Source organism: Humulus lupulus, chromosome 1 (assembly GCF_963169125.1).
Source record: "Humulus lupulus chromosome 1, drHumLupu1.1, whole genome shotgun sequence".
Taxonomy (NCBI): domain Eukaryota; kingdom Viridiplantae; phylum Streptophyta; class Magnoliopsida; order Rosales; family Cannabaceae; genus Humulus; species Humulus lupulus.
In genome coordinates, this window is record NC_084793.1 from 268,502,681 (window position 1) to 268,522,809 (window position 20,129).

Below are 20,129 nucleotides of genomic sequence, written 5' to 3' on the forward strand. Positions count from 1 at the left end.
CTAATACACATGCCAAGCTGCCACAAATCTATTCCGCCTTCCAAGTTCATTTTCCTGCACCATCTAAAATAAAAGGGATGAGCCTAATGCCGAGCAAGGAAAATCTACTAACAACATATATCATAAATCATAAAGTTATATCATAAAACATATACTATAAAATATATGACGTAAAAACGTATATCATATAGGACTACAATATTAATGGTCATTAACTCATTACTATGATATGTGATAAAACCATCTAGGTCCTCAGTCTACTAATCGATGTAGGGTAAATCATAACTCTAAACCACGACAATGATAAAAAAAATCTTAGGGTTTGCTATATAAGCAAGTATAAGCCCCAAGCGACTAAAAATATATTCATACATATATACATAACACATCATAGCACATAAACATATCATAACACATATAATCTAACATATTTTCCTTACCAAAAACTAGGATATTGGAGACAAGAACGGGAATGGAAAACTCCTAAAATCAGCAATAAAAATCATGAGTTCTAAAGAAATGGAGATGAAAAAAAGATCTAAACCATCAAGATAGAAACTTAGCGAAAATCTTAAGTTTCAAGAATCTTAAACACCTAACCAAAAGCCATAATAATGAGTTAGGATCTGAAAGAAAATGGAAGAATAAAATAAAAGAACTATGATGGATTAAACTTGAGGATAAAAATACCTTGAATGGACTAGCACTTTGATCTACGCCTCGATACCGAAATAACACTCTATCTTACTTCCCAATTGTTTATAAAGCTTAGATTGAAAAGTTTTTAACGCAAACCCAAGTGTTTTCTCTCTTAGAATAACTTAGTAGCTTGGAGCCTCTGAAGAATACATGAATAGTGAATGAAATGGCTGAGTACTAGGTCCTATTTATAGAGTTCAAGGAGTGAAACTAACCCCTTTTAAAATGAATAAATAAATGAATATAAATTGAAAAGATTTGAATTTTCGGTTCAACAGATGCCCAGAACTCGGTCAAAAACGTTCAGAATAAAATCTAGGTTGTTGAGGGCTGTTTCTAATTTAAATTGACAAAGTTTCAAAAAATGGCTCCAGGAGCCAATATATCACCTACCCTAGGCGATATATCGCCCCTACCTATGCCCCGAGCTTTCGTAATTTCGTTCGTGTGAAATCGACGTATTTTCCATATCCTCCGTAGGCGATATATCAGCCCCTATAGCTGCGATATATCGGCATACGATGATATTTTAAACACGTTTTTGCACACTTCTATATTTTGAATTTGGTAAAACGACTTTGACTGAGTAAAACGTGATCCTAACAGCGGCTGGAAGGTTTTAAAGCTTGTAGATTCATCTTTTATTAAATTATTCATCCAAAATGCTTAAATTCTTAAATAAACATGCTTGTGACAAGTGTCACGCACTAAATTATTCTATCTAAACCTTAAGTTATAATAAATAATATTTCTATGACCAGCTATATTAATCAAACCTTATGTTATAATTAATATTTCTAAAATATAGGTTAAACTTATAAAATCCATAACTATTTCTATGAGTTCCCAACTAAATCCTAGCTTGAACCAATATCTACGAAAACTAAAATACTACAAGCTACTGCTACTAACTAGCTAAGTAAAATTCCGAGACGCTACAGTGTGTGTGTGTGTGATTTTGAGATTAGTGTATGTTCTTGAAGTTGATTGCTGGTGTGTGAGATTTGAATAGCTTCCATAATAGAGGCAGATCTGAACTCCTCTCATCGATAGCTCTCCATTTAGGACGTCTCCCCCAGTTGGTCTGAAACGTCGCTGGCAATGCTTGGAAACTCAACCTATTTCTGACACCTCCCACACGTGACCAAGAGCTCGATTTGAGCTTCCAAACTCCAGGGTTTTGCTCCCGGTGGAGAGGGAAGTTGGCCTCTGATGTTTGTGTCCTCCGACAAGATCTCAATGACATTCCATCATGGTTGCCTGCGGAGAAGAAGGAAAAAGAGTGAGGGAAAGATCCATCATGGTTGCTTATGGAGAAGAAGGAAAAAGAGAGAGGGAAAGAGAGAGTACGGGTGAGGGAGAGAGTTTTGTTTTAATTTTTCTTTTATAGTTTTTAGTTTTAATTTTATGAAGTTATTATTGTTATTATTTTTATTTTAAAATTAATTTTTTTTAAATTTAGTTATTGATTAATTTGGTATGGAGGGAAATTTTAACATTTTCAAAAATGTATTAACCAAAATAATGGAGAGGGTACCTTTTTTTAACTCATTTACAAATTAAAGGGTATAGTAAGTATTATTTATAACATAGGGTACCAAACCTTAATTTTGCAAAAACACGAGGTACCGGTATATTCCCTTAATAATTTTAACCAAAATCTATAGAATGTCCTCAAAAAAAAACATCTATAGATTGCCAACATATTTAGACTTTTGAGGGAAATTTCCTACAATAACTTGTAGTTTTCGATTTTTCTTTTTCTTTTAAGTCGTATCATAATTAATGAACACTTCAAAAGAAAAAATGTGAACCTTTTTTCTCTTATATGTACAACAATAGGCCGTCTAAATGACAATTCGGAGACAAGATGGTATAGATTTACTGAAAGTAGGAAGCCCATCACCACAAGCCTTGCCATCTCTGTTTTTGAAAGATTGAATCTCTGGATAAACTTCCAGGGTGTAAAGATGATTCCACAATTAATCTCAAGATTGAGTAGATATCCCATTCTCAACTACCTTTCCTCTTAATGCAAGTAGAGTTGTTGTCAAGTGTCCACATCTCCATTCGACAAGTTTCCCTTCTTGATTCTAGTTTTCTTGTCCAGCCAAACAAATATATCAATTTGGAACAAGAATTTTCCTGGACTCAGGTTCCAACCCATGCACGTTCAAATGCACAGTGGTGTGGAAAACAAGATGGAATTTCCCAAATGTTCTCCTGCCAAAGCTTTTTGAAGAGATATTTGACAACCATTTGAATGGAATTTTTCTCCATGGGAACTCCTTTACGCCACCGAGAGTTGAAAACCCTCCAGCAGATTAGCTGACTCATCGCATCAATCCCCAGATTTGATCAACTTCCACCACGAGTTGTGCAGCATGTTATCAATTTACCGTTCGACGTTAGATCATTTTCAAAAATTTCAGCACCTTTCATAATTTATTCAATGCTGTCTTGCCTAATGCCAGAGAAAGCTTTTAAAAGCCTCTTCTCCTGTTCAAATTTTTCGGTAGGATTCTGCCAGGCCAAAAAAAAAGAAAACATAAGTCAAAGTTAACATGATGTTATGCAAACCTTAGAAAAAGGTTACCAGGATCATTCAATACTGAGTTTAAATCTTTAACAATAGACATTGACAGGAAAGAAATCCACATTATGCATGCAAACAGGTTTGAACAATAAAAAGAGATAACAGAATCTATGTCTATATATATATTTATATAAATTCAAAATTTCTGGATGCGGCAAAAAGTTAAAAAGGTTAGCCCAAGATCATGCTACCGATGCAACCCCAAATTTCAAATTACTTGTGTAACATATTACCAATCCAACTCTCCAACAAGGTTCATTGTAAGCATCTGAACCTACACCTGAGTTCACTAACTAATGAGAACCTTGGTACATCAAATTATATATGATTTCACAAATAAAAAATTTAGTGATCTTGCATAACATACCCTTCAAAAATTGTGATCATAAAAAGAGGATTCTCAGACACAACCAATACCAGCACACATTAGAGTGACAAGGAACTGACCTTTATGGCATTAGCAAACAAAATTTGATCATGCAAAACCAGTGATTAAAATACTCTAGAGAGTAAATAACAATGATCCTCTAGTTCTTTTATTCTTTCTAGATGAATTCAAAAGCCTTCTGATCAATTACCACCAAAATCACCAACAAAATTCAATGTAGTATATAATGGATATTCAAAGACCGTACGGTAGTAGAGTAATAGTTAGTATATTTATCATAAACTAGTTCTGAAACAAATGTATAAACAAATTTAAATAGCTAAATCAGCAGCATGAAGAGACGCAATAAAGTAAATTTTTAAAAAATGAATACCACTTGCCTTGTGATTTTCAGAAAGACATCAATGTGTTGTGTAGTGCTGAACTGCTGCTGCCAAACCAAGTGTATGAGTAAAAATGTTAGTGTATCTTCCTAAACAGCAACTACCTCACGGGCACCTACAAAAGTGTCTCCGGTTAACAAATTTACCATTTATTCACTCAGATGTGCGTCAAAAAGGGTGCTCATCTGCATGCTATTATCCTCTATTTTCAAAAAGCAAAAGGAAGGACGATTGGTAAAGCATTTTCTTTCAGAAAAATGACATAAAGATGAATCCAGCTGATCAAGTTTCAAACAGTTATGTCCCATCAATTACTTCACTCAACATTGAATATGTCTGGGAATGAAGCTGGCACCCCATCTTTTCCATAAGGCTTAGGAGTTCGGAGCATCTATCAGCCAAACCGCTTTTAAGTAAGCCATCAATCAGAATTTTCCAAGCAACTTCATCATAATTATACCCACAACGGAGCAGACTACAAAAAACGGATTTTGCTTTCTCATCATTTGCTTCTTCATACAACCCGCAAACAAGCAACTTGGAATACTCCAGAGATGGTAAGTGGTCACTCTCAATCATAATATCTACCAGCTTCATTGCTTCTCCATACACGTGCAACTCACAGCAACAACTAAAAAGTGCAGTATAGATATCTTCACTGGGAGAAAATCCTTGGCTTATCATGTGATCAAATACCATTTGTGCAACCTCCAAGCACCTCCGTTTGCAGAGACCTATGATGAGCTTTCCATAAGTCCCAACATTAGGTGCACAACCATGTTCATTCATCCTATCAAAAAGCTTTAGAACTACTTTGAATTCCATTGTCCTCCACACATCATTAAGATCTTCAAACGGTACATTTGAATCCAAATCCAGTCCTGCAGTACCACTAGTTGTCTTCGTCCCATCTTCATTTTTTATATGCTTGATTAGGAAACCGTAGGTATGATGAGAAGGCTCACAACCAGCATTAGTCATACGCTTAAAAACATCAAATGCACGCTGTATAAACCCCAAGCGTCCATATCCAGCAATTAATAATGTGTAGGTCAAGGAATCTGGGAAAACTCCTTCTTTATTCATCTTAACCATCAAATCCTCTGCTTTTTCCAAATTTCCTACACTGCAGTATGCATGAATAAATGTAGTGTAAATAAATACATCAGGCTGACTACCAGCCGAAATCATCTGGTCAAAAACCCTAAGAGCGTGATCAAAGTCGCCTTCTTTCAACATTTCTTTTATAAGAACTGTATATGTAAGGGCAGTAGGCTTCACATCCCTAGACAACATGGTCTCCACCAGCAATGATGCTTCCCGCAGCTTTTTCTCTTTGCAAAGACCATCTATCAAGACATTGTAAGTATACGAGTTTGGCAAACAGTCATCGCCAAGCATTCTATTAAACAAAGATTGTGCCTCATTGATTCTACCAACCTTGCAATATCCATCAATAAGAGCAGTATATATGACTTTATTTGCCTTTATTCCTTTCTCCTTGAGGGATTCAAAGAGGGCATGGGCTTCTTTCAAATTTCCCCCCTTGCAGAGGGTATCTATGAAAATACTATAAGTCCACTGATCAGGAACCAAACCACCTTCATTCATCAAATTCAGCAACCTATATGCACTATCTAAATGACCAACCTTGCACTGCCCATGAATTAAGGAATTATATGTGATTATGCTAGGAGACAGCTTCCGGCTCAGCATCTGACTTAGTAATGACATTGCCTTATGTACATCTTTCCTTTCACAAAACCCACAAATCAATTCATTGAATGTTCGAGCATTTGGACAAGTATTATTTGATTCCATCAAACCCAAAATTTCAAGTGCGACCTCTAACATCCCCTCCTTGCAGTATCCATCTATCAAAGCATTGTAAGTTACCACAGTAGGGACTAACCGTTTCTCCAACATCCCATTTAGCGTATTTCTCGCTTCATCAAGCTTACTTTCCTCACACAAACCGCCAATGAGCACAGTGTAAGTGTGAACATTTGGCTGACAACCCTTCTCTACCATTTTCTTAAACAAATTGTACGCTTCAATTCTCCTACCCGATTCAAACAATGCATGTATAAGAACCGTATAAGTACGCACTGTTGGAAAGCAATTGTCCTCCCCCATTTGAAAGAACAAGTTGAAAGCATCATTGATTTGGTCAGCTTCGCAAAGGCCATGTATAAGATTCGTATATGAAACCTCATTCCTTCGACAACCCTTTCTCGGCATTATCTCAAACACCTTACGAGCAGTACCTACATCCTTGTTCCTACAATGTCCCAGTATCAAAGAAGTATAAGTAAACGTATCCAGGGTCAAACCAGCTTGGACTATCTTAGATACATACAACTTTGCCTCAGCAACATTCCCCATTTTACAATAAGCATTTACCATTGTATTTAACGTATATATATTGGGCACAACCATGTTATCCACCATCTCCAAAAAAACACCTTTCAACTCATCAATCATGAGAAATTTAGCCAAAGACATCAACAACATATTGTAGCACCTCAAAGTGAGCTTAAACTCAAAGTTAGAATCACGATTCATCCGCCGCAACAACTCCAACACAAATCGCGCATCTTCAACCGAAACACAAGCTTTAACCATGGAAATCCGAATGTTCTCAGCGACCCGAAAAAACCCATTAGGAATCAAAATGTTTAGCAGCGAAGAGTGACACTGAACATCGTGTCTGTACCCGGGTTTAAGAGCAATCCAATTGAAGAAACCCAGAGCCGTTTGGGGATCAAGATTGAGGGTAAAAAGGGAACAAACATGAGATGGGGATATAGAAGGAAGAAGCTTGTTGAGCGAAGGATGTTTCCGCCAATTTGGTCGAGATAGGATGGAGAAAAGCTGGGAAGAGAGTTCGGCTGGTTCGGAATCTGCGGAAACAGATGAGGCAATGGAGGAAATGGGTTTTTGGAGGGAGAAGAGAAGAAGGGAGGACTCACCTGGAGCGACGATAATGGCCATGGGTTTTCTCAACATCTTGGAGTACCGGACGGCGGCGGAGAAGAGGACTCCATTCATGAATGGCGCCGGCGGAGAGGTTTGGACTTTCGTCTCATAGAAGATGGGTATGGCTGGATCGCTGGAGCTTAAAAGGGAGAGAGGTTTGAGATTGAGAGGGATTAGAAGGATGCGAAACGAAAATGGTGATGGAGTTGGAGAAGGAGAAGGAGAGCCGCCAAAAAGGGAGGTTTAGGCTGTGAGTGTTTTTGCTGGGTCCGTCACTGTGACTGACTCCAGGCTTGGCTTGGCTAGGCTTGGCCCCTTTGGTTTGGGGTTCAGCCATACTCTATAATCATGGGTTTTTTTTCCTTAGAACAATTGATATTTAATAACAAACTTAACATTAAGATCTATACTAATTTTTATATATATATAGGCAATTCCTCCTGCTCTTAAAAAGTATGCACCGTGGAAACTTTTTTTTGCACCATTTAATCAGATGGAGGGCTGTGATCTTTCAAAATTCTCTCTCTTTCTCTCATAACTATTCTTTCTCTCTTTCCCTCACAAGTCTGGACACATTAAAAACTTGCAGCTCATAGAACTATTCTCTTTCTCTTTCTCTCAAAAGCTACTACAAGCTTTATCTCTCTATTTCTCCCCATCGATTCTCTCTAAGCTTTTGATATCTTCTTATCAATGGCTATGAGATAAAAGCCCTTTTGAAAGCCTCATTTTCTTCCCAAGGGCAATGACATAACTTTCTCTCCAAAACAGCCGTATCTATCTTTTTCTCTCTGTCTCTCTCCCATTTCTCTAGTTGTTATGAAGTCTCATCGACACATGAGTAAGTTAAAATCTGTTATTATTTTCTTGCCTTTAATTTATCTTTTACTTTCTTCAAGGTCTCTGAATCCGCATGAGTATAAATTGTATGTGAGTTGTAACACACTAGTGAAAAGGATGAACTCTTACTACTTTAACCTATTGATTTGGGTATATTATTGTACGAGACTTTAATTTTACTATATCGGTAACCCTCTTTTTTGCTATGGGTAAAATGGTTGAAAAATTAATTGGGAGGAAGGAAGATGTTGCTTTTGTAAATCCTTTAGGTAAAGACAAAGCAAATGATTTTGATAGACACAAAGATGGTGTCGTTAAATGTAGCGGGATTGGTAACAAAGTGGAAGATTTAAGTAACGGTGAGTTGAAGAAGTCTGTAGGAGATATTCAGGGGTTAGATGATAGCTCAACTAATATAGAATGCAAAAGGAAGACAGGTGTTGGTAATGGAGAAGATAAATGTTTGGGGGGAAACTTCGAGAACTTTGATGATACTGTTTTCAGGATTTCATCCCAATTTGGAGAAACATTATTGCAGCGTGAGATGTCGATGAAAGTAAGTAATGGTATCTTTTGGTAGGTTAAAAGTTGATTATTATTTTTTTTGGTAGTTTTGGCTTTTTTAATTTACTTGTTGAACCTAATTGGTTGTTAATTTTGAGATTGTAGAAGCCTAGAGTTTGTCTGATTAACCAAAAATGTTCAAAGTTGTCGGATGTAAAAGTAGGAAGCCAATCGGTGTCTAGTAGCATTGGTGGGCCTGTTGATCGGAGGAAAAAAATGGTAAATGTGTAATTGAGTACGTTTTATATTTATTTGTTATTGTACCTTGTTTTATAATTTACTAGTTTATTTAATCAGGTGAAGACTAAATCACAGACAACTCCACGTGGAGTTTATGTTTCTAATGTTACAATTGGGCAGAGCCAAAGCATAGGGCCCTTTAAAATCCGCACACCCATAATGGACGATGATATAGGAAAATTAATAGAATACATATTTGATGATAGTTTGAATCCGGAGTAAGTATATTTTTTCCATTAATTAACAATAAAAAATTTCTTTGCATTCCCAATATTATTATAAATTTGTTTTATAATTGTGGCACAGTGAGACACTAGTAGACACAGGGTTTAATCATCTCACGCATGGTTTGGTTCAAACATTGTGTCCTGGTGTTTTTATTAATGGAGAGGTATGGATTGATAATGTTGGACTGTTTAGTTAGAATTATTCACTTTATTTATATTTCCCCATCTAAACTAATATTCATGGACAGTAAGGGTAGGTTTCCAATGTTTTTTTCTTGTTTTGACCATAGGTGTTGAATGTAGTATGTGAGATGAACACACGTAGGGAGCAGCAAGTTTCAACAGAGAGTCGTTCGTCATGGTATTTGAATACTAGAATGACGGTGAGTACTGTTCCTGTAGCAAAGTTCAACTCAATATAAGAGATATGGAATTAATTGTGAATATTTTTGAGTGACAGTGTACTGGAATTAGTATTCAGAACTTGTTTCCTCAAAGTGGTTGATCTGATTCAGCTCATAAAATATTTATTGGAGATTTGAATTTATGTGGGAAGGTATATTTTTATTTATGTGTGGTCTTTTTTGTATTTTTGGGTTTTTTTTATTAGTTGAATATTTTATTATTTTGCAGATTAAGATTCCAGTTTACAACGAGGAGATGCAACACTGGGTTCTCTTTATAGTTCATGTAGGTAATGAGGTTATCGAAATATGTGATTCGTTGCTGCTAGGGCGCAAAGAATCATTATCACAATCTCTTGTTCCAGTGGTGGTGAGTTTTTAAATTTTTTGGGGTTGTTTTAACCTTTTTTATTGTTGGGAGTAAAACTGAGGTGGGTTGTTAATTAACTAGAGAAGGTTTTCTATTTCAAAACTAAAGGTGTAGTATTTGACTATCATTACAGTTGATGTTATCTTGTTTTGTCCACACTGTAGTTGCAGCAGCTTGATTTAGTCTCCGAGATGAGTTATCACGGTAGAAGGGACCTGTGAATTCATTCACATGTTTCAAGGCTTTCACTAATAATGAAGTTGTCCAACAATCAAATGGATATGACTGTGGTATTCATGTGATAAATTGGATGGCACAACGCAACCCTTCTGACTTCAAACCGAAGGGTGTAAGTTTTTATGTTGTACTGTATTAATTTTTAAAACTATCAGATTTCTTAGTAGTTGAATAATGTTTATATTAAGTAATTGAAATTTGTTTTTTTATTTCTTTCACAATTCACAATTTTTGTTAAAGTATAACTCAGATGATGAGAGGGCTCGTGTCGCTGTTGGTTTAGTGACATCTCTACACAACAAAGTTAGGGATCATGTAATGGCTTCAGCGAAGACAAAGACAAATTCCGCTCGATGTGTAGGGAAATATGTTTGATGATTAGTAATTGTGAGTGAGGTGTGTCATGAAAAATATGTTTAATGGGTTGTGGGTCTATTGTCATAGGAGCTCCGCATATCCTTTTGAGCTAATTTCTGTATTGTCATATACTTTAAATTTGATCTTGTTGCCCCTCTCTATATGTGAATGACAGGGTGTTTATTGTGTGGGGTGATGAATTCTGTGTAGATAAGTGTGATATATTATTAAAATGAACAATGATGAATCAGCCCCTACATTCATATATTGAAGACAAATAAAATATATTAAAAAAACTACCATGGTATATTAAGCATGTTCTATTATAGTGCTTCATATATTTGTCCCACTTTAATTAAGAATAAACATTTATAAACACCACCCTCTCCTATTTCAAAATAAGCTGAAGACAAGAATCATGGTATAGCATAGCAGTGGCTGTTTGCATAGCAGTGGTGGCTGTTAGTTGTTATGAAAATCATGGTATATGATGTCCCACTTTAATTACTAGTTGTAGTTGCCTTATAACACCTGCAACTATATGAAGGTAACGTCTTCAAAATCATGTATGTTTTTTATTATGTTGGTGGAAACTATACTTGTACTACCTACCATTAAAGGTACCAAATATGAGCAAACCAATTTTATAGATTGTGCTGAGACATAGCATATGAAAATTATAATTATTGAGCCTTTCCATAACTAACAGAGAATATTGTTTTCATTGTACAAGATATATATAACTCATTTTCAGATATAACATGTGTTGTGACCTAACAAACCGATGTAGAAAGTACCATAACAATTTATTCATCTGAAACTTGTATCTTACATCATATAGAACATTCAAACAACCATGTATATATAACAAGTATGGATGGAACCCATTAACAATGACCACAAACAAAGACTCATGCCACTCCACAGGCCACAGGCACGCCCAATTAATGAATCTGATGCAATGATATTCGACCAAAGCTTTTATACACTAATGACCATTTTTTCGTAAATTTAAATTTATAAATTAATGGCATTACTCCCGATTCAGTAAGTGCAATTACAAGCATTCCCTCGTACATGATAACAATCCAAGACAACATTAGAGAAATGAACTAGTTGGGTCATTAAACTTTGCTGGGTTTCACAACTTAATTGGCAACCAAATGAGATAGAAGAGTACTTAATAAAGCTCCAGACAAAATATCGTATATCCAATTCAATTTTTTTTTTTAAAATTCGGGCACAACTACTTGGGTTGATCACCACCAACGAAATCAGAAAGGACTTTGCCACCAATTGTTTCCCTCCTCAACTTGTGTTCCCACTTTATCCACTTTATCATTCTGTAGTTCATTGCCTAAATCTTGAACAACATCATTTTCTGTCCCATTCTCATGTTGTGTGTAGTCCATTGAGTTTTGGTCAGCCCATTCATCATTCAATCCCATTCCATAGCATTGGTCATCTTCTTCTGCATCTTCATATTCATCTGACTCTCCAATCGGGTGATCCTTCTTCCATTTTATCAGGCAAGTCAACTTGTTGTGTTCACTTTTCTGGCAGATACTACACTTGCGGCGAGTACCTTTTCTCGAGCCAGGTACCTTTGCTGTACCCTTACTTTTTGTGAAGTATGGATCCAACACTGGGAATTGAAACTCCCTGTGTAGAGGCAAGTTATGGCTAATCTCCTTGTCTCTAATCTCCACAACTGCTTTAAGCTTACCGCATAATCTGTCAATCTCACATTTTGAAATATGGTATGTAGACTGATTCCTCGATCCAAGATAGGAAAGTTCACCCAACTGGTTACTAATTGCACCAAATCTTGCCCTCTCCACCTCTCGTTTGTCTAAGGTAGCGTCCATATTGCCAACTGGCAAATTGTGAGTCTGTTTAGTCTCAACCATCCACCGAGATAGTATTAGTGCTCGAGGCATTGAAGTAATGTGTATGCGTTTTATTGAAGAAAATATATGCCGACATGGTATCCCATATGACAAAAAATATTGGCATTCACAAACAAAGAGATCACGCTCCGGTGTTACATATACATGCCTCTTCACTTGTTCAACAGCATACTTGTGAAGCTTCAAAATTACTGCATCCTCTTCTTCCACTAGGGTTTTCACCATGTACCTACCTTCTTTCAACATCTGATGTCGTACCTTGTAGAACATGTTCCGTGTGTAAAGATTTGCTAATTCATCCTTTATCTGTGGCAAATTTGTCTTCCCGAGCTGGGGACTAGTGTGAAGTGTAATGTACTCATCCTTTGCTTCACGCTGTCTAATTAAAGATAAGGCCATGTTGACCGCCCTCACGAACTCGTACAACTTCAACTTTTGATTCATGAAGATGTATCAGGATCTACGGACATTATATTGGTGGCCCGGGATGAAGAAGGATGTAGTTGAGTATGTGTCTAGATGTTTGACATGTCAGCAAGTTAAGGTTGAGCACCAGCGACCAGCGGGATTGCTTCAGCCTTTGGGTATCCAAGAATGGAAATGAGAGGATATTATGATGGATTTCGTGGGAGGATTACCCAGGACAGTTGGACTTCATGACTCGGTGTGGGTGATAGTGGACATATACACCAAGTCAGCTCATTTTCTACCAGTAAGGTCGACTTATTCAGTAGAACAGTATGCAGAGTTGTATGTGAGGGAGATAGTTCGTCTCCATGGGGTTCCAAAGTCTATTGTATCTGATCGAGACCCTATCTTTACTTCCAAGTTTTGGGGAGCTCTACAGAGAGCTATGGGGACTTAACAGAAGTTTAGCACAACTTTTCATCCTCAGACTGATGGACAGTCTGAGAGGACGATTCAGGTGTTGGAGGACATGCTTAAGGAATGTGTGATTGACTTTGAGGGTTCATGGAGTAAGTACCTCCCATTGATCGAGTTCTCATATAACAACAGTTATCAGTCCACGATTGGAGTGGCTCCTTATGAGATGTTATATGGGAGAAAGTGCAGATCGCCCATTCACTAGGATGAGATGGGTGAGAGAAGGTATTTGGGGCCAGACATGGTTCAAAAGACTAATGAGGCTATTGAAAAGATTCGAGCTAGAATGCTTGCCTCGCAGAGTAGACAGAAAAGCTACGCTGATCCTAAGCGTAGGAACGTGGAGTTCCAGGTTGGGGACCACGTGTTTCTGCGAGTTTCACCATTGAGGGGTGTGAGGAGGTTTGGAGTGAATGGTAAGTTGAGCTGTAACGCCCTACTACCTTAGAGCCGTTACTAAGTGAGTTTAAAATGGAAACTGTGCAATTAACTGACTCTACGAGGTTTCTAAAACCAAAGGTGTGACTAAACCAGAAGTTAAGGCTGTAATCTTTGAAAATGCTTAGTTTCATTAAAAACATCAAGTATCAAACATCTGGGATCCCAAAAATAAGGTTTACAAAATATTTACAACTCAAAAATAGATTTACACTTGATTAACTATCAAAAGAACAAGTTAATACAGCCATATTAAAAAATGCCCCTAACCAAAGCAGTCGGGCAGGCCGAACATGTACGCGCCGCCCTCACGCTCTCCATACTCATGGCTGGTTGACTTTTTCTTTGCCTTTACCTACAACACGGAGCACCCGTGAGCCGAAGCCCAGCAAGAAAACTCAAACAGTAAATAGCATATGCATATCATATAGTTAACATGTAATCCACAGATAAACAGGTCAACCATCAGACTAAGCAAACACGGCCATGCCGCCCCAAAAGCCTTACCAGAGCCTGGGGTCTCGGTCCTCACCGTAAGGATACCCCATGTGTCCATTGGGTCCTACCCTGACTATAAGCACTCCATGTGCTAAGTGTTACTTCCGGCCCCACTGCCATTCCCGGCCTTCGCCGCTCTCGGCCTTAGCCGTTCATTTCACTATAATTACACATATCGTACAATTCAAAATAATCCTTAAAACATATGATAATTCAAATAAAGTTATATCCTAACATATAATACAGTCTAGGGCCACGCCCTGCAATAACACTATGGGCCCACGCCCTGTTCTCGAGTGCTACAGTTTTCTTACCTTTCAATTCGATAGCTTTGATCACTTGACTCCTCGAGCACGATCCCACTCGAGCCCTAGCGCTCACCTAAACACAATTCATAGGTCAAAGTCATCACCAAACCTCAAGTCCAAAACCTAGCCTCGGGACCAATCCCGAGCCCCCCGGGAAGTCCTAGATCCACAAAACAAGGTGGTGGAATCAAACCCCGAACCCTAGGTCAAAATCCCTCAAAAATAACCCAAAAACCCCTTTCTGGGAACAGTGTAGCGCTACAGCGCTCAAAAGAGGGCGCTATAGCGCTACAAGCAGAACCAAACATCCCCAGAAACAGGGCCTAGCGCTACAGCGCCCAAAGACTAGCGCTGTAGCGCTAGTTGCAGACAGGCAACACCCAATTTCATTTTCTGCGATTTCTTTCAACCAATTCAACCCCAAACTTGTCCAAATCTTTCCCAAACCCAAAAAAAAACTTATCAAAACCTCCCACACATCCCAAGCATCCCAAGAACTCATAACCCAAGCTCAAGCAACCTAAAACTCAAAGTCTACCATAGTTAACCCTAAACCCAGAAATTCAGTCAAACATCAAAGTTAAAGACTTAGAATTCATACCGTGGATGGAAATTCGACCTTGAGTTCAACCCTAGACCTCCTTAGCTTGCTCCTCCTCAACCTTGGCCTGAATTCCCCTAAAATCCCCATGAATTTAGCTTAAATACACAGCTCAAACCAGTCAAACCCTAAAACTGAAATTTCTAAAAACTTACCTCAACTTTTGATGTGCTCTTGCTAATCCCTTGCCGATCTTCAAGTCTAGCTTAGGATCCTTGATGCTCAGCCTACCCTAGCTCTCCACTGAGCTTAACTCCAAGAAAATGAAGGGAAATGGTGGGAGAACCACAAACTGCTCCTTTTGAGACAAAACCCCTCTGTTTTTCTCTCTTTTCTTTTTCTACCTTTTTCTTTCTTTTCTACAGCCTTATAACTCTTTTCTACCAATCCCACTAAGTATAAAGCTTAGATAAACTTATCTCTAATAAGCCTATTGACCAAAATGCCCTCCTTATTAATTCTACATCCTTTTATCCATGTAGGGCCATTTTAGTCATTTTACCCAATTCCCACTAATTCCTCGAGTGTCTCTAATAATTTCCCGCTTGCTACCCAATACCTGATTAATCACCAAATATATATATATATATTCCTCATCATAAAAATTAACCTCAATATATATTCTCTAAATTCCCATTTAAACTCCCCAGGCTTAACCCAAGCCGGGTATAAATTCCCGCTTTGACTTTTCCGCTAATTCGCTCATTCTAGGATCGTCTCGAGTCACAGATCACAGATATCAATACAGTTGTGCCCAAAATGGCCAAAATTACAATTATGCCCTTTCAACACAATCAGGGCCTACATGCATACTAATACACATAGTCATGCATCTCAAATAGTCAAATAGTCATACAACATGCTTTAAATCATAATCATGCATTTAACTCAATAAAGTCACACATATAAATCCCATTATGCCCTCCAGACACACTAATCAAGGCCCTTAAGCCTTATTAGCGGATTTGGGTCGCTACATGAGCCCTCAGTTTGTTGGACCTTTTGAGATCCTAGAGAGGATTGGGCAGGTGGCTTATAGGCTAGCCTTGCCACCGTCGCTATCAGGAGTTCATAATGTGCTCCATGTCTCTATGTTACGGAAGTATGTTTCTGATACAACTCATGTGTTGAGGTACGAGGATTTAGAATTGCAGACAGATATGTCCTATGAGGAGCGACCAGTTCAGATTTTGGATCAGAAGGACAAAGTCTTACGGAACAAGACGATTCCGTTAGTGAAAGTGTTATGGAGGAATAGCAAGGTCGAGGAAGCGACCTGGGAATTAGAGTCGGCAATGCGGGATCAGTATCCCGAGCTATTCAGGTAAATTTCGAGGACGAAATTCTCATTAGGAGGGGATAGTTGTAACGACCCAAATTCGCTAATAAGGCTTAAGGGCCTTGATTAGTGTGCCGGGAGGCATAAATGGGATTAGAGTGAATATTATTGACTTAAATGTGTGAATATGTGATTAATGATGATTATATGATAATTAATGATATTATGTGATAATAAGAAATATTTATGTGATATATGTGACAACCACATTATTATGTGGGCAGGTTCATAAAGCGCAACTCGAGACGATCCTAGGGTCAGATAGCGAGAAAAGTCACAACGGGACTTAAGATATGACTTTGGACAAGTTAGGGGTATTTTAGGTATAGGGTAGCGATTTAGACTATCGGGTTATGAAAATAAATATATGGAGATATATTTGAGGTTAGGATGTCTAGGCGGGAATATTGGGGGATTTTACCATTTTGGCCTCGGGGACGGTTTCGGCACCCTGAGCTTTGGGGATTAACTTAGTGAGTAAGACAAAATTTATGAAACTCGTAGAAGGAAACTAAACCGACCTTATTCTTCCCTCAGCTATTCACTTAACTCTCTTTCTCTCAAGGAAAATAAAGGGAAGCAAATTAGAGAAAATCACAAAAGCAAAACAGGGAAAAATTAGGGAAAATTGCTAGGAATTGAGTGGGAATCTCTGAGGCTTAGCTCAAGAGTTACTCAGGGGAAACAAATTAAGCTAAGGTAAGGATTAAACCCTATGTTTTTTGAAGTTTAACCTTGAGTTTTCAGTTGGGTATTGAGGTGCTTGTATCACTAATGTTTAGGGTAGAATTTGAGCTGGAAAGCTTTGGGGACTAGTTGGGTTTTGAGCAGAGAAAGGATCCAGCTGAAGAGGTAAGCTTTAATTTATGAATTAGAGGTTTGAATTTGAATTCTTGACTGGTTAGTTTTGGGTTTTTATGTTCTTGGGTTTCAGAGATTAAAAAGAGAATTCTAGTGTGTGTTGGGCTGAATTTTCTATTGAATTGTGTGGTTTAAGTTGGTTTGTAAGCTTTGGTGATGTTGGGTGTTGAAGTAGGGAGCTTAGGGGTGGTTTTGGCTGAGGTTTTGAGCTTTAAAATGATGAGTTTTCTGGGCACGAAGGGAAGGGCCGCGGCTCTATTCTAAAGCGCTGCGGCCCTAGGATGAAAAAAGGCCAAGGAGGCTCGGCCAAAGGAGGGCACTGCAGCACCCAAAGCTAGGGCCGCGGCGCGTGTCTTTGTCCAGGATGGGCTTGGTTCTGTTTTGAGGCTAGGGCCACGGCTAAGCTTCAAGGGGTGCAGCCCTTGGTTGTGTACATGAACTTTTGAGAGTTTTAGGCATGGGAATGTGGTCTAGTATGCTTGGGATTGGTTTCACCACCGTGCTTGGTGGAATTCGGATTCCTGGAAGTTAGCTTTGTAACCGGAAACCTATATTTGAATATTAATGGAACCTTATACCTTGGTTGTGAATAGGTGATAAAGGCTTAGGCTCGGCAACGGATCGTGCTTGAGGGGCGTTGCTCGTAATCCAATAACTATAAAGATTAAAGGTAAGAAAATTTCACCTGGTTGAATATATGTGACGGGACTAAGGGTTCCCTATTGTAAAGGCTTGAAATGATGGTATTATGCCATGCGAGCTATTTAGTGAACCAACGGCCTAAGGGTGCCAAGGGTTTCACTAGAGCACAGGGCGCGGCTCGGCCACTGGTAGCCGAGGACAACTTTTTATGCACTGAGCTCGGTTTAAGCGGGCCGGAGTTAGTGGGTTAAACAAAGGGTGCGGCCTAAGTCGTCGGCCCTGAATAACTTGTGATATGAGTGAGATATGTGATTGACTGTATCTTGAATCTAAATGTATGTGCTGAATATTTATTGTGGATTATTTGATGGGAGTACATGTGTAATGATTTAACTATCTATTATTATTGATTGAGTTGTGTATGTTGTTTTCTTGCTGGGCCTCGGCTCACGGGTGCTGCGTGGTGCAGTTAAAGGCAAAGGCAAGATTGATCAGCCCTGATTGGAGAGCTCTGTAGGGTGAATGTACATGCCAGGCCGCTCAGCCGCCACGGTTGAGGAGATTATAGGGACAAGAGGACCAGAACCTTGTATTTTGCCTTAGTATGGCCAATGCTTACTTTTAATTGTTGAGTTTTGCAAACCAGCTTTTAAACACTGATCTTTTGGGAATCCCTTCTGTAAACCGTTTATTAAATTATAAGATGTATCTTTTGAGACCAAAATGTCTTTTAACCTTAGAACACTTAGATTAATGACACGTTTTTAAATTAATGCCTTGATTAGCAAGTCTTGTACTTTACAAGTGCACAGTGTAGCGGTCTTGGCTATCCAGGACGTTACAACTTGGTATCAGAGCGTCCTAGGTTTAAGGGTTCCTGAAGACAGGCTGGACATGTACATTCGCTGCTAGAGACAAGCTCAAATCAGGGTTCGGTAATGTGAATGTGTATTTATGTGCTTATGTGCCTGAAGTGCGCTATGAGTGCTGTTATTTACTCGATTATTAGGAAGCATGAGATACTGATAGGGCCTGGCCCTTGACTGCTGTGTGAAAATATTGAGGCGTGTTTATTAGCATTGTCGTGCATGTACATGAATATATGGATGACTAATTGTATATTGTGCATGGATGAATGCCTGTTTTATAGTTATTGTGTAGTGAAATTGGAGGCGTGCTTATGAGCAGCCAGTGCATGTGGATGGATGTTTATATGTTGAATTCTTGTGATTGGTTATGTTCCATTGGTGGATCTTGGAAAAGCTTTTACCCTGTCATCATGGTCTGACTGCCGAGTCGTTATTTGCAGATTGACTTGGATAGTTATGCGTCCAAGAAAATCTACACGACTAGCCGGCACTAGGTCTGGGGCTGGGAGTGATGACCAGGGCTAGAACCCTCCGCCAGTCCCTGAGAACTGGCAGCAATTAATGGCTGATATGCAGGCTCGATTACAGAATCAGGATGAGCAGATTCGTATCCTGCGACAGCAGGCTCCATCAGGGAGTGCTGCCCCTATTGTGCAGACAGGGGATGTTGGTAATAGATGGGAACCGTTATATGAGCGGTTCAGGAAGCAGCAACCCCCAATCTTTGAGGGTGGACTGGATTCGTTGAAAGCCGAGCAGTGGCTAACTATGATCACTACAATTCTGGATTTTATGAAGATTGAGGGGCATGATAGACTGGCCTGTGCCACTTATATGTTGAGGGAGGATGCCCGCATTTGGTGGGAAGTGGTGTCGCAGACCAGGGATGTTACCACTTGGACTTGGGAAGGTTTCAAATATTTGTTTAGTCAGAAGTACTACAATGTTGCTGTCAGAGCAGCAAAGGTCAATGAGTTTGTTAGTTTGGTGCAGGGCAATATGACTGTTACTGAGTATGCCCTGAAATTTGATAGGCTTGCGAAGTTTGCACCAGATCTTGTGCCTGCTGATGCTGCTAGGCAAGATCATTTTATCAGGGGGCTTAATGTTATGATAGCCCGGGATGTTAGGATCTCAATGGTACCTGGAGGAACAACTTATGCCCAGGCCGTTGAGAAGGCTCTTACTGCTGAGGAAGCGGAGAACAAGATATGGAGGGAGAGCGCAGTGAGGCGTGAGGGCCGCAGAGCAGTGCCTCCATATTCAGGGACAAGTAGGGGCGGAGGCCCCAGTGACTTCAAGAGGAAGACTCCTGACACTTCGACCCTTGCTGGTTCTGATAGAAGGGGTCGGGGTGGTCAGGGTGGCCGTCAGGGTGGCGGCGAGGCATGGCGAACCTATCTAGAGTGCCCGAGGTGTAGAAGACGCCATTTGGGCAAGTGTCGGGCCAAGGCTTGCTTTGTGTGTGGAGTAGTAGGGCATCTCAGGAAAGAC

General features: G+C 39.1%; 2 protein-coding genes across 2 annotated transcripts; both read right to left on the bottom strand.

Moving 5' to 3' along the window:
* Nucleotides 1–4,353: 4,353 nt before the first annotated feature.
* LOC133806532 (pentatricopeptide repeat-containing protein At5g65560) lies at nt 4,354–7,429 on the bottom strand. The gene has a single exon (XM_062244624.1). It carries the CDS (start codon nt 7,115–7,117, stop codon nt 4,364–4,366), a length of 2,754 nt encoding a protein of 917 aa, XP_062100608.1. The 5' UTR covers nt 7,118–7,429; the 3' UTR covers nt 4,354–4,363.
* A 4,129-nt stretch (nt 7,430–11,558) lies between these two features.
* On the bottom strand, nt 11,559–12,593 carry LOC133834129 (protein FAR1-RELATED SEQUENCE 5-like). Its single transcript, XM_062263630.1, has one exon. The coding sequence runs from the start codon at nt 12,591–12,593 to the stop codon at nt 11,559–11,561; it is 1,035 nt and encodes a 344-aa protein (XP_062119614.1).
* Nucleotides 12,594–20,129: the final 7,536 nt, after the last annotated feature.

What these genes read in the sequence shown, in the direction of transcription:
- LOC133834129 (XM_062263630.1), bottom strand. Translation starts at nt 12,593, where the DNA reads ATGGCCTTATCTTTAATTAGACAGCGTGAAGCAAAGGATGAGTACATT.
- LOC133806532 (XM_062244624.1), bottom strand. Translation starts at nt 7,117, where the DNA reads ATGAATGGAGTCCTCTTCTCCGCCGCCGTCCGGTACTCCAAGATGTTG.